This window comes from Lemur catta, chromosome 7, assembly GCF_020740605.2.
Source record: "Lemur catta isolate mLemCat1 chromosome 7, mLemCat1.pri, whole genome shotgun sequence".
Taxonomy (NCBI): domain Eukaryota; kingdom Metazoa; phylum Chordata; class Mammalia; order Primates; family Lemuridae; genus Lemur; species Lemur catta.
The window spans coordinates 71,906,461-71,920,252 of NC_059134.1; the positions used below are offsets into that span (position 1 = coordinate 71,906,461).

Genomic DNA, 13,792 nt, shown 5'->3' on the forward strand with positions numbered 1-13,792 from the left:
GAGCAGCACTGGACACGGTTGATCACTTGTTGATTATTCCCCCTGCCTGGATGCCTTTATTCATGTGGCTTCTGGGCCACCACACTCTCTTGGTTTTCCTCCTGCCTCTCTTCTTGCTCCTTCTCAGCTTCCTCTGTTGGTTCTTCCTCTTCTCCAACCTCTTAATGATGAAACATCCCAAGGGACCTCCTCTCGTCTGTATCAGTACTCACTCCCCTGCTGAGCCCACCCAGTCTCACGGCTGTGAGGCCCGTGCATATGCGGATGACTCCTGGATTTCTGCCTGGGACCCAGACTGCTCTTCTGAACGCCAGACGCACACATCCAGCTGCCTACGTGACATCACCATGTACACATCTAATGGTCTCAAATTCAACATGCCAGAGACTGAACACCTGATCTTCTCCCTCAAACTGGCTTCTCCCTCAGCCTTCCCCATCTGGGTTGATGAGTATTTTCATTCTTCCAGTTGCTCAGGCCAAAAACCTGGAGTTCATCCTTGGGTATTCTTTCTCACTGTCCATATCCACACTGTTGGCAATCCTTTTGGTTCCATCTTCCAAATATATGCAGAATCTGGCAACTTCTCACTCCTTCCACTGCTGTTACCCTGCTCCAAGCCACCATCATCTCTTCCCTGATTCGCTGCAGTAGCCTCCTAACCAGTCTTTCTGCTTCGCCTGCACCACTCCAGCTTAGGCTACGTGTGGCAGCCAGAGCATTCCCGTGACCAAATCTCCCAATGACTTCCTTTCCCGTTGCTAGCAAAAGCTAATGTTCTTACAGTGAGTGGCCTTGTTGGGCCTATGTCACCTGGCCCACCATTACCCCTCCGAAGTCCTCTTCTACCGTCTTGCCCTTGCACTCTCCATTCTAGCCACGCTGTCTCCTGGGTGTTCCCCGGGGCCTTCGCAAAGACTGTGTCCCCTGCTCAGAACGTCCTTCTTCCAGATGTCCATATAGCTAACTCTTTCACCTCCTTTAAAGCTCTGCTCACATGTCCCCCAACCACCCTGTTTAAGATTGTAACCCACTCCACACACCTTCCCAGGCCCTGTATCCTGCCCCCCCACATAGCATCATTGCCTTCCAACACACTATATTACTTACTCACACTGCCTTATTATTATTTTTTATTATTTAGTGTGTTTCTCCCCTGTCTAGAATATAAGTTTCACAGGCAGAGGGTTTTTTTTTCTGTTTATTCGTTATTTACTGAAGTATCTCAAAGTCCTGGAATAATGCCTGGGATCTGGTAGGCACCTAATATTTGTTGAATGAATGAACAAATGAATGAATGGAGTGGTAAAGAGAGTGTGGACTATGGAGTCAAAGAGGTCTGGGTTAAATCTTAGCTCCATTATTTATTGGCTGTGTGTCCCTAACCTCTCTGAGCCGTGGTGTCTCCAGGCTTCTGTTGGAGGCTGATGATGTTTGTTGATGCCCTCACCTGGGGCACAGAGAGTACATTCAGCAGGCAGTGGCTCTGTCGTGAGTATTCCATTATGGCAGGAGTGTGCCCTGCAAGCTGGTGTGGGTGGTTGTGTTTCAGCGTCTGCCAGCAGGGCTCGTTCCAGTGCACCCTCCACCCCTGTGCCTCCACCTGCACAGCCTACGGTGACCGGCATTACCGCACATTTGACGGGCTCCCGTTTGACTTCATGGGGGCATGCAAAGTACACATGGTCAAGGTGAGTTCCTGGAAGTGTCTGTCCAGCTGGCTCCATGGGGACCCAGAGCAGCCGGGGCTGAGGACCTGTCAGGGCATACTGATGCTCTGGATTCCAGTCTGACACATCACTGGGTGGGCGGGTGTGGGGGAGCCTGCGCCCTGAGGTGTGGCTGGCTAGAGACTGGCAGAAGTGCTGAGGAGCAAGCTAGGGCTGGATAGAGCTCACCAGTCCTAAGATACCCAGTGCCTGTCCTCTCACCATTATAGCCTTGCCCATTGGGTCCCAGTGGTCTTTGTGTCTATGATAGTAAGAGCCAATGTTTTTTGGACTTTTATCATATGTCTGTGGTCTACTGAGCCATTTTTGTGGATAATTCCACTTGATTCTCACAGCAACCCTACAAGGCGCATATAATACCTCGTAACCCTGTGTTACAGATGTAGCAACTTGGGCTTAGGGAAGTTAGATAACTTGCCCGAGGCCACACAGCTAGTCAGTTGTAAGCTGGGGTCAGATTCGACCAAGAAATCTAACTGGAGTCACATGGTAAAGTCGCAGCTCACCTGGAGGAAGAGAACTGGTGGTGTGGTGTGGGGAGGGGGGCACAGTGAAGGCAGGACCCCCCCCCAAGAGAAGGGGGCTCTGATGAGGCGGGGCAGAGTGTCAGAGACACTCCCAGGGGACCTTGGTTTTGCTAAGGGCTTGTCCATCTCATCATATAAGAGTAACAGCAATAATAATAATAATAATAAAAATGACAAAACCTTTTATGGAAAGAGTCCTATCTATGGGGCAGGCAGTGTACCAGGGTCTTTCACATAATTTCAATAACTCCCCAAGATAAAGATTATTGACCTCATTTTATTTTAGTTTGAAAATTTTAAAGGCAATGCATGTTCTTTACTAATGTTTGAAATAATATAAAAGTATATATTAAAAACAGATATTCCCCTTCACATTTCTTCTGTTCCCATCTCCTGCTGAAAAGCCCCTCTGAACTATCAGGGGTGAATCCTACCAGACCATTTTCCATGGGGAACATACACTCACACACACGTGCACATGCACTTCGGTTTATGTGAATAGGATTCTGCAATTTGCTTTCTTTACTTAACAATTTACCTTAGACTTTATTTCATATAGTCAGTGCATACTTTTTTCTTTTTAACAGCTGTATATTAATAGAATTCTGTAGAAACTGTGTACTCTAATTTGCTTTATTTTTCCTCATTGATGGACATTTAGGTATTTCCAATATTTAAATACTGCAGCAAATACTTGTGTGGGTGTATCTCTAGGTTCTGAGAAGTGGAATCGCTGTGTAAAAAGTTATGTGGACTTAGAATGTTGTTCAGTGCCTGCACATTGTCCTCCAAAAAGGCCAGCCCTACCAACGGTGTTTGTAAGATGGTGTCCCTTCCCCTGCACCCCATCAACACCGATCATTCTTATTATATATTAATTAATACATTCATTATTAGATCTTTTGGGGAGAGTTACTACGTGCTAAACATTGCACCAGGCATCCAAAAACAAAACTGAGCTTCAGAGAACTGAAGTAAGTTGCCCGAAGTCACACAGCTAAGAAGTAAAAGTGGTTAGAAAACCACTTCAGAGTCCATGTCGCTCCACCTCTGTGCCTCTCGACAGGATCTCTTCTCTCTCTGGTTTATTGGACTCACTTATTTTCTCCTCAGAGCACATCGGATTTCAGCTTCTCTGTGATTATAGAAAATGTAAACTGCTACAGCTCTGGCATCATCTGCAGGAAATTCATTTCCATCAATGTTGGGAACTCACTCATAATCTTCGACGATGACTCCGGAAATCCTGTAAGTGCTGGTGAAGGTTGTATAGACGGTTTACGGGTTACCTGGGGATTGGGGGCAGAAGAGGACTAAGAACTCATTTCTTTACCACAGCAGTTTCTCTTGGAGCCCCACTGAATTAGGAGCCCAGACTGAATTCCTGGGCCAGGGTCAGGAGCACAGAGGTCAATGTCGTGATGAGGGAAGTGGAGGTGTTGGTGAGGCCCTGGGGCTGGGCAGTGACTTGTAGACAGGCCCAGCTGACCCGGGCATTGAGGGGCACTTGGGCCTCAGGCATTGTGCCAGGCATGCGTGTACTGACCATCTCTGTCCCCCAGAGTCCTGAGAGCTTCCTGGATGACAAGCAGGAGGTCCACACGTGGCGGGCAGGGTTTTTCACGCTGGTGCATTTCCCACGGGAGCACGTCACCCTCTTATGGGACCAGAGAACCACAGTGCACATCCAGGCTGGGCCTCAGTGGCAGGTAGTCATGTGAGCAGTGACCCTTATGGGGCCTTCTGCTCCTGCCTGGGGCTGAGCCAAGCCACTGGGGTCCTTGTGTGGGCTGTGCCCTCACTGAGAAGCCAAGAAGAGCATGCTTCTGTCCTGTCTTCCCCCACCCTGCTCTGTCTCCTTCTCTCCCTCTTCAGATCATAACCCCAGAAGTTGCTTCTGGGTCCCTGACAGCCTCCTGAGCCTGTGGGGACCCCTCTGCCCATGGCTCCCCCCTGGCATGCCCACAACTGACTGTGGTGTCCTCTTCCCTTGCAGGGCCAGCTGGCAGGCCTCTGTGGGAACTTTGACTTAAAAACCATCAATGAGATGAGGACCCCGGAGAACCTGGAGCTAACCAACCCCCAGGAGTTTGGCAGCAGTTGGGCTGCAGTTGAGGTAAAGCCCCCCAGGCTGGCTCGCACCCCTCACTCAGGTGCACACTGCCAGCTCTGAGCCTGGCCCAGGTCAGGGGAGAGGGACATCGGTGTGGCTGCTCCTGCAGTGCTCTCTCAGCCTCTGCCCGGCATCCCTAGCCCTAGACTCTGTCCTATGGCCTGAGGACACACATCATCCCATCTCACAAGTCCAGCTGCCCACCCTGCCCTGGACCAAGTGCTGGTAGAAGGGCAGGGGGTTGGAAAGGAAATAAATTCTCTCCCAGGAGAAATGGCCATCTAGTAGGGGAGGTGAGGCTGGTTGTGCATGACCTTCTTATCTATCTCGGTGCCCCCAGGGCCTGGCACTAGGTCTCCTGGCACACAGGAGAGGCCAAGAGAGACTGATGTGGTTGAGGCAATCAGGGAAGGCTTCCTGAAGGAGGTGGGACTGGTGCTGGTACTTAAAGGATAGGCCATATTTAAATAGCTGAATGTATCAGAGAGAAGGTCTCTGAGAGAAGGACAGTAGCAGAGGAAGAAATGAGGGGGGGTGCCCCTGTGATTTGTGAGATGTTTGCCTGAGGTTGCCAAGCTGTGAACTGTGGGGGCCACAGCACTGAGTTGAAAGCAGGAAACCTGGGCTCTTGTCTTGGGTCATCCATTGACTTGCTGGATGACCTCAAGTAAGTCCTATCTTCTCTGTGGTCCTCTGTGAAGTGAGGGGACTGGGCCAGAACAGCGGTGGTGAATAGATTTCCCTTCATGTGACAACTCTGATCAGTCAGAAGGGGCTGCTGGGGAGCTGTGTCGAGAAACACCTAAAACCTGTGTCAGGTTCAGCTGGGAGGGGGACTGTGATCGATTATGTCTGCCGTGGGAGCAGCAGTGGAGAGTGGTGATATGAGTATCACATATTTCCCTCTCTTAGACCAACCGAGTGATCTTAATGCTGGGCTGTGAAGCAGACAGATGAGCTGGTGCAGACTTGGGTAGGGGAGCAAGGCCTGGAGCGCAATATAATCCTGAGGTGGGACAGGGCTGTTCCCACAGCCTCAGAAAAGTGTGCCCTAACCCACCCCCGTTGTAGAGAAGCTGAGTGGGTGACTAACCTTTGCCATCCCCCCACCACTGCCCTGTGTTTCTCTCTTGCTTATACCCTTAGGCTTACCCTGGGGGGCTCCAGTGCAAATGTAGGCCTGAGGAAGGAGGGTCAGCAGACATCAGGGAAATCCGTATTAGTTATCTCTTGCTGTGTAACAATATTATTAGACTTAGCATTGAACAGCACATGTGTCATCTCACAGTCTCGGTGGGTCAGGAATCAGGGCATGGTTTGACTTGGTTCTCTGCTTAGCATGTCACAAGGCTGCAGGCAAGGAGCCAGCCAGGGCTGGCTCTCCTCTGGAGGCTCGACTGGGGAAGGAACTGCTTCCCCACCCGCTTGAGGGCAGCATTCAGCTCCTTGCAACTGCAGGGCTGAGAGCTTTGGTTTTCTGGCTAGCTCTTGGCCAGGGACCACCCTTAGTTTCTAGAGGCCACCATCACTTCCTGCCACGTGGGGGTCCCCAGCATGGCTGCTTGCTTCCTCACGGCCAGCAAGGGAGAGACTTCCCCAAGATGGGCTCTATGATCACATGCACAGGACCCTGCTCATCTCAGCACCTCGGCTATGTTCTGTTGGTTGGAAGCAAGTCACCAGTCCCTCCGACACTCAAGGGGAGGGAATTATACCAGGACATGAAGCAGGAGGCGGGTCTGTCTGCCGCAACAGGCAACAGGCGTTTGGCGAGTGGGGAGGTCTGCAGCCCTGCCTTTGCCTCTCAGTGCCCGGACACCCCCGACCCCCGGGATACATGTGTCCTGAATCCCCTCCGAGAACCTTTTGCCAAGAAGGAGTGCAGCGTCCTGCTCAGCGAGGTGTTTGAGATCTGCCACCCTGTGGTGAGTGGACCCCAGCCTCGGCCCCTCCTCAGCTCCCTTCCCACTTTCCTGGGATCCCTTCGGCTCCCAGACTCCCCCGTCTCAGGTCTGGAGGGGAGAACCCCTCCTGCCGTAGCCCTGCCTCCAGCCTGCTAAGACGAGTCCATCCTGTTTCCCCAGGTGACGGGCACAGGGCCAGGCAAACAGAGCTTCGGCCCTTTCAGGCCCATCTTAACCTGCCTCTTTCTCCTTCTCAGGAAGTTCTTCTGAATAGTGAACTCAAAGCCCTCAGGCCATGCACCGCCTGCTGCCTGTTCTGCCCTCAGTGGGCACAGAGGAGGCTGGCGCTCAGCTCTCCATGGAACCTTCTAGGCCTTGAAGGCCACTATCAGAATGGCGCTGGCCGTCTCTGGCCCCGGCGGGGCAGTTCAGACTCTGTACCTGTTCTTCAGCAGCTCCCTCAGTCCCCAGAGCAAACAGCCTGGGCTCAGGGGAGGAGAGAGCCTAGCTCTCGAAACCGGGTGTCTGCCTGGGCCATGGAGCTCTTGTTTCTTTCCTACCTGGCTGGCTTTCTCCCTCACACCCCATGAGATAGGGCAGCTCACCCTGTCCGTGGTCCCCTCCTGTTTATGCTGGTGGCCATCAGCCAAAAAGCTACAAGTCTGACATCCAGGATCTGTCCTCTGACCTCTGACTTCTGGCCTCCTCCAGGTTGATGTCACTTGGTTTTACTCCAACTGCCTGACAGACACATGTGGGTGTAGCCGAGGGGGAGACTGTGAGTGCTTTTGTGCCAGCGTGTCCGCCTACGCCCACCAGTGCTGCCAGCACGGGGTGGCTGTCGACTGGCGAACCCCACACCTCTGCCGTGAGTGTCCCTGATGAATCATCTGAGGGGACGGAGTGGGGTGCCCCTGTGGGCAGGCCCGTGGGGTACCATCCCTCTGGCCAGCATTTATTGAGCACTTACTATGTGCCAGGCACTAACTGCTTTGAGTGTGTTATTCATTGAATTCTTACAGCTGCCCTTTGAAGCAGGACTAAGTATTCCTATTTTACAGTTGAAGAAACTGAGGCACATGTAAAGGGGTTGGCACAGTCCTCGCAGGGATTGTTGTTGTGTCATGGAGCCACAGGTGCTGCCATGTCCTGAGAGCCCTGGCGGTCCAGGCAGGACGACCCTAGGAAGAAGATGGAGCAGAACCTGTCTTTGACCTTCCTTTTCTCTGCCTGTTGTTCCCTGAGACCCTTTGCCACAGATGCCCTGGGTCCACAGGCAGTCTGACTCCCTCCACTTCTCTGACAAAAATCCTTCAGGAGGGAGGGCGCATACATTTACTGAGGATCTACTGTGTGCCAGGCCTTGTGCCTTGTACGTTACTTCATTTCATGTTTAGGACTAGGGTGAGGTGAGTGAGGCATTTACCGGGGCTGCAATATTTAAAGGGGCACCAAAAAAAAAAAAAACCACACACACACAATAATCAAGAGAAATAATACTTTAATACAATATTTTTTTAAAATAAAAATTATTGCAAAAATATCTTTGGTGCACAAAATATCAAAGAATCAATATTATTGATTTTTCCATTTGCCCCAGGCTCTGATAAGGCTCAGTTGCATATTATTAATAATCCTGTCTTTATTTTAAAATTTTGATATTTTGTTCATCCTGAATTTTTTTGCATTAATTTTGATGTTTTAAAAATATTGCATTAAAATGGTGTCTATCTCTACTGAGATTTTTGGTGTCCCCTTAAATTTTACATCTGAGGTAAGCACTTTGCCTTACCCTAGTCCAGGCGCTGACAAGTCTATGGGGCAGGTCCTAGCAGTGGTCCCACCTTGTAGAGGAGGGCACTAAATTTCAGGGAGGTTAAGTAACTTGTCCCAGTACACACAGCTGATGAGTGAGAGAGATGGGATTTGAACTCAGATCTCACCCTGTAGCGAGCTGGCTTTTAATGACTCTTCTGGACTACCTCCCGTCAACCCGGTACACGCTTGAAACCAGAGACCCGGGGATCTTCTAATTTTCTAGTTCAGTATTCTGGGTCCACAAATGAGGAAGGCAAGTCCTTGCCCGTGGCCACATGGTGGTCAGTCTCCTGACTCCTGGTGCTCTTTCCAGAGGGCTGTGCCACATGTGTTGACCATGGGGTTTGGGCTGTGGGGTGGAGTTGGTGGCTCACCTCAGACTGAGCCTACGTGTGAAGCAGGCCCCTCCTCAGCTTTATCCCAGGTCCACCCCCAGCTCTTCACGGCCTTGCCCCTGGCTGTACCGTCCCCTGTAAGGTCCCTGGCTCACCCTGGGGGACTGAGGCGTTCACAGCTGAGACGCCGGGGAGCAGGCTGTGGTGCTGGCCTGGGACACTAGAGGGCGCGCTGAGCTCGCGCTTGGAGCTTGGCACAGCCTGGCAGGTGGCAGCACCTCTGTTAAGCAAGGGAAACCACCCAGAGGGGCCTGAAGGACCCTGGGGTCCTGGGGCCCCTGGCCCCTCCCCACCCAAGGCTCTTGGAATACCAACGTCCGTCTCGTGCTGGCATTCCTCCAAGGACCTTCCAAAACATTTGCGATTGGAGCTTCCACCCCTTGGTTCTAATCCTACCCTTTGGGGGCACACAAAACACACCTGCTTTTGCCCAACATTCATTCATTCATTCATTCATTCACTCATTCAACACATCACTGAGTGCCTGCTCTGGGCCAGGCTTTGAGCCTTGTGCTGGGGGTGCGGAGAGGAACCATTAGATTTCCTCCCCCTTAAGAAACTTGAATCCAGTGACCACACCTGAACCTTGGAGTTTGGGAGGCAGACCAGGCGTGGCCCCTGGGGAGGGAGGGAGGCTGGGATGCTAGGGGCCTTGACACTGTCTATCTGTTCCAGGCTCTCAGGAAGTCTCTGTTCTCTCTCTTTCAGCGTATGACTGTGACTTCTTCAACAAAGGTAAGCCTGTCCTCCCCAAGTAGAGCCTCAGGGGTTGGGGCACTGCCAGCCCTGCCCTGATGCCATGTGAACATCTGCCAGCCTGAGGTGCTGCTGGCCCGGGAAGAGCTGTGACCCAGAGCTGGGAGGCCTCCATCATGCAGAGCAAGCCCTGAGAGTGCAGGGCCCAGGAGTGCCCTGGAACTCTGTCCCCAGCAGTTCCTGCAGCCCCATGGGGCCCAAGCCAGGCCAGGTCCTGGGGATTGTTCTCTCCCAGGGCAGCTTCACCAGGAAGTGAAAACCCCATTGCGCCAGTGTGCCAGCTCCTTGGCCTCCATAATGTAGCTCAATAGGCCCATGGAATGTCATCTTGGGTTCCCTGAAGATTTGAGTTGGCAAAAGCAAGCGTAGACTGCTCTTTCTGTGCATGGCTGGGACAAAACGTATGGCCTTTCAGATTCATCTTCAAATTCAGCCAAGGTTGCAGGGTATCAGGATATGCTCCAACATCCAGATTAATGAGGGTGAAAACACAGGTCATAACTAAAGACTCCAGGGAGGCTAATGTCCAGTGTTAGAGCCAATTAGTCAACTTAATCACTGGGGTAGGGTGCGCAGCAGGGGAGTAGTTTTCAGCACTGAACTTCATCCAGGTGGGCCAAGATCAGGCCTTGACAGAGTTAGATGCTTGTTGAGTCCTTGGTGCTGTTCACCTTTGACTTCCAAGCCCCCTCCAGGGACTATCTTGCCAGGAGCAGGCCCATGTAGGTGTGGGCCCAAGGCTTTGTCCTCAGTTACCTGCATTGTCAGATTTCGGTTTGAGAAATATCACCCTGGCAAGGGCCCAGTGGGTGAGATGGATGGGGAGAGACTGGCGACAAGGGTACCAGCTTGGGGGCTTCGGGATGTGGGCTGGACCAGGGTAGAGTGTGGTCATTCACAGGGACCACAGTCCTTCCAAAATGTTAGCCCCTGGGGGTTCCTGATGGCCCCAAACGTTCAACCCCTAAAGGAATGAATCTGCAATGGGAGAATTGCAGTCCCAGGGACAGGGAGGGTCTGACATCAGGCGAGACATTTCAGCAAGACAGCTTTGAGCAGAGTCTACCTTCTGTGGCATTTCGGGTGGCAGTAACTGGCAAAGGACAAGCTGTTTCTAGCATCCTCCACCTACCCCCCACCCACTCATCCATTCCTTGCTCTGTTCTACCAGCATTTTCTCTGGTCCAGGCCCTAGCTGGGTGCTGGGAAATTGGTGGTCCATGAGACCTGTCACACTGCTGTGCTGCAGCCGGCTCACACGGCCTCTCTGGCACCAATTGTGTGTTCCTCACTCCACGTGCAGTTGGTAGTTTCAAACTGACCACTGGTGGGAGTGTTTACACCATGGAAATCAGCAAACACTACAAATTGTTTTTTGTTTATTTTTTGAGAGCTGGTTGTTAACTATTTACCGGCATAGCGCTTACCTGTCTCCCGTCTACTCCCATCTAGTGGGGGAGACAGATGCGGTCCCATCCAGGTCCTCGTCATAAGAGCTGCGACTGGTGTGTGCCCTGCTCCAAGGGCTGGTGGGGCGCACAGGAGGAGGGACGACTGTGTGTGGCAGGAAAGGGTGCAGGGAGAGCTTCACAAGGAGGTGACATTTGAGCTGGGCCCAGAGATCGAGTAGGCGTTTGCCAGGCACAAAGCGAGGAGGACTACTCAGAGTGGGTGGCAGAGCGTGATGAAGACACAAGGTGGGAAACAGCCCAGCACTTTCAAGGAAAAGCCGGAGAAGTTCAGTGTGGCAGGAGGAAGCGTGTGGGGGTGTGGGGGAGCTAGGCAGGGGCTGGGGGGCAAAGGGCCCTGAATTCAAGCTGGGCTCTTTGGATTGTGTCCTGAGGGCAGTGGGGAGCCACTGGCGAATTCCAGCAGGGAGTGTGGCTGGGAAGGTGACCAGGCAGCCGTGGGGAGGAGGCACTGGAGGTCAGACCTTGGGCCAAGGGGCAGGAAGATCCATTACGAGGCTGTTGCAGTTGTCTGGGAAACCCATGCCTGCTCCAGCCTACACTGACACTATAGGAACCCAAAGACACAGAGGTGACATGTTTGAAAGTAAATAAACGCTAATGCCGAGCCCAGCCTTCCTGGCCTTCGTCCCTGAGGCCTTGGGTGGGCAGGCACCAGGTCTCATGTCTTCTCCCAGAGGTGAACTGGAGTAGGGCAGTGGCTTAATTGTGATGTTCCAGGTGTTGGATGGGGCAGGCCATGGGGAGACGTTTGGGGGCCCAGATGACCCCCTGTGGGTGGCCTCCTCCCCAAGCTCCCTGTGAAATGATCCAGGCCCTGGGCAGGGGATCAGTGTCCTTTTGGGGCTCGGGGCCTGGGGTTCCTGTCCCTTTTTTCTCATGGAAATCAAAGTTCCTGGGGCCTGGGATGAAGGAAGCCACTAAGAGTCCCTCCTTGGTACCCCCACCACCACCAACAGGGGTGGGATGGGGGAGGGGAGGTGGGCAGAGGCCCAGGGAGGCAGGGCTCATGACTGGGCCTCTTCTCTCCAGCGCTGGGTAAAGGCCCCTACCAGCTGTCCAGCTTGGCGGCCGGCGGTGCCCTGGTGGCCGTGAAGGCGGTGGGCGATGACATAGTCCTAGTGAGGGCAGAGGATGTGGCGCCAGGGGACATAGTGAGCTTCCTGCTGACAGCTGCTCTGTACAAGGCCAAGGCCCACGGTAAGACCCATCCTGGCCTCACTCCAGCCCTCTGGGAGGGAGGCAGGTGCTGCAGGAAGGGAGGGTGCTGCGGCCCTAAGCATCTGGAGTGGCTGCAGAAGTAGGGGGCTCCAACAGTGCCCCTGGCAGAGCTTCTGGGCCAGTGTCTCAGCCTCTGCAAAGAGATACATTCCATCTTTTCCCCAAAATACCAGGGCAGCCAAGGCCCAGATTCACCTTTGTGCCCTGCTTATGCGACAGCTATGTTCCATAAAAGCAGAATGGCAACTCCCCTCCTCCTCCTCCCTCCTCCTTTCCCTCTTCCTCTCACTCTCTTGTGGCCCAGTGAGGACCCAGGCCCCCTCTCACACCCTGTGCTTCTCCTGTGTTGTGCCCAGGCACTGGACAGCAGAAGAAAAGGTGCCTTCCAGGTGGGATCTGGGTGGCTGCATGGAAGAAGTGTCCCTTGAGTTGGGCCTTGAGGGATGGGAAAGGTGGTGATGGGAAGAAATGGAGCATAGAAAATGTCGCAGAGGGGAGGATTCAGCCATCACTGAGGCCCGGGTGTCCCACAGTGGGGGGTCTTGATGAACTGAAGAGTGTACTGCAGGGTCACAGCCGCAGCCTGGCTCATCTCCCTGGAGTACCAGTTTTACTTGAAGACTTTGAGGGGGAGGTTACTTATTTATTAATAACAATAGCTCACCCTTCTGTAGCACTTATGTGCTGGGCAGTGTTCTAAGTGCTTCCTGTATATTTACTCATTTAACCCTCACAACAATCTCAGGGGGCAGGTGCTGTTATCTTCCCGTTTACAGATTTTCCCAGTTTCCAGTTATAGAAAGGTCAGGCAATTTACCCAAGGGCACACTGCACATTAGCGACAGGAGCTGGCCTTTTGGCTCCAGGGTCTTTCACGCAAACTCCCATGCTATGCCTCCTCTCAAACAGAGGATTGAAAAAGAAATGCAAATCAGAAAATAAAAGGTAAAAGTCACTGAATGTTTAAAGTAAAACACAGGACGCTGCACTTCAAGCTGTGGGTGTCAGCCCTCCCCTGTTAGGAGGACGGCAGGGAACATGGCAGACAAACCATGATCTGGGCCAACCCCATCTTCACGAAGGAGGAAGCCAAGGCCCAGAGAGGGGAAGTGGCTCGCTGAGGTCACACAGCCCACGGGAGTGGGGCTCCACCCCTCCGTGCTGCCCCTCGCCTGCTCCTGCATCCATCCCTGGGGCCCACTGAGTGGCGGTTAAGATCCTGGGCTCCAGCCTTGGCCTGCCTGGGCTCCAGTCCTGCCTCCCTTGTCCACCGTCACTGTGACTCTAGTATTATCATTATTATTATTATTATTATCATCACCTTCTAACCTGTCATAGAATTTATTTATTCATCATATTTATTCTCTTCCCACTGGAATGTGAGCTCCATGAGGGAAAGGATTGTTGTCATCTTGTTCCCTGTTGTGTCCCTGGTGCCTAGAGCAGTGCCTGCCACACAGCGGGCACTCAGTAAATATTCACTGCCGAATGAGCGAATTGGCCACTTCACAGGGTTCCCTTAGGAATTTCATAACCAGCAGGTGAAGGTCAGCTTTGGCCAGTGCCTGGCCCCTGGTAAATCACGTATGAATAGCAGTTGTTATTACTGATGTGAATAACCGATTCTTCAGTTACCTCCTGTCTTCTCACAGCTGCCCAGGGAAGTGTAGCAGGGACAGTATAGGTCCCTCCTGGGGACACAGGACATGTGGGAGGGGCCTTCACATACACCTTAGTGATTATCCCTCCGACGGCCCAGGGCCTTAATGCACTTGCCCCCACCCCCACCAGCGTGGTGAGCCGGGACTTCTGGCCCTTGTTCACTCTGTGCACCTGCTTTGGGTTTGGGACCTGAGGAG

The 13,792-nt window shown here is 52.8% G+C and overlaps 1 protein-coding gene across 1 annotated transcript in view; it reads left to right on the forward strand.

Moving 5' to 3' along the window:
* Positions 1–13,792, forward strand: part of OTOG (otogelin) — an 83,364-nt gene that overhangs the window by 42,074 nt on the left and 27,498 nt on the right. Inside the window, exons 25-32 of the mRNA XM_045557623.1 lie at positions 1,553–1,691; positions 3,371–3,505; positions 3,820–3,966; positions 4,254–4,373; positions 6,179–6,295; positions 6,986–7,142; positions 9,196–9,222; positions 11,745–11,912. Of these exons, the coding sequence (XP_045413579.1) occupies positions 1,553–1,691; positions 3,371–3,505; positions 3,820–3,966; positions 4,254–4,373; positions 6,179–6,295; positions 6,986–7,142; positions 9,196–9,222; positions 11,745–11,912 (1,010 nt within the window). The remainder of the gene's footprint in view (positions 1–1,552; positions 1,692–3,370; positions 3,506–3,819; positions 3,967–4,253; positions 4,374–6,178; positions 6,296–6,985; positions 7,143–9,195; positions 9,223–11,744; positions 11,913–13,792) is intronic.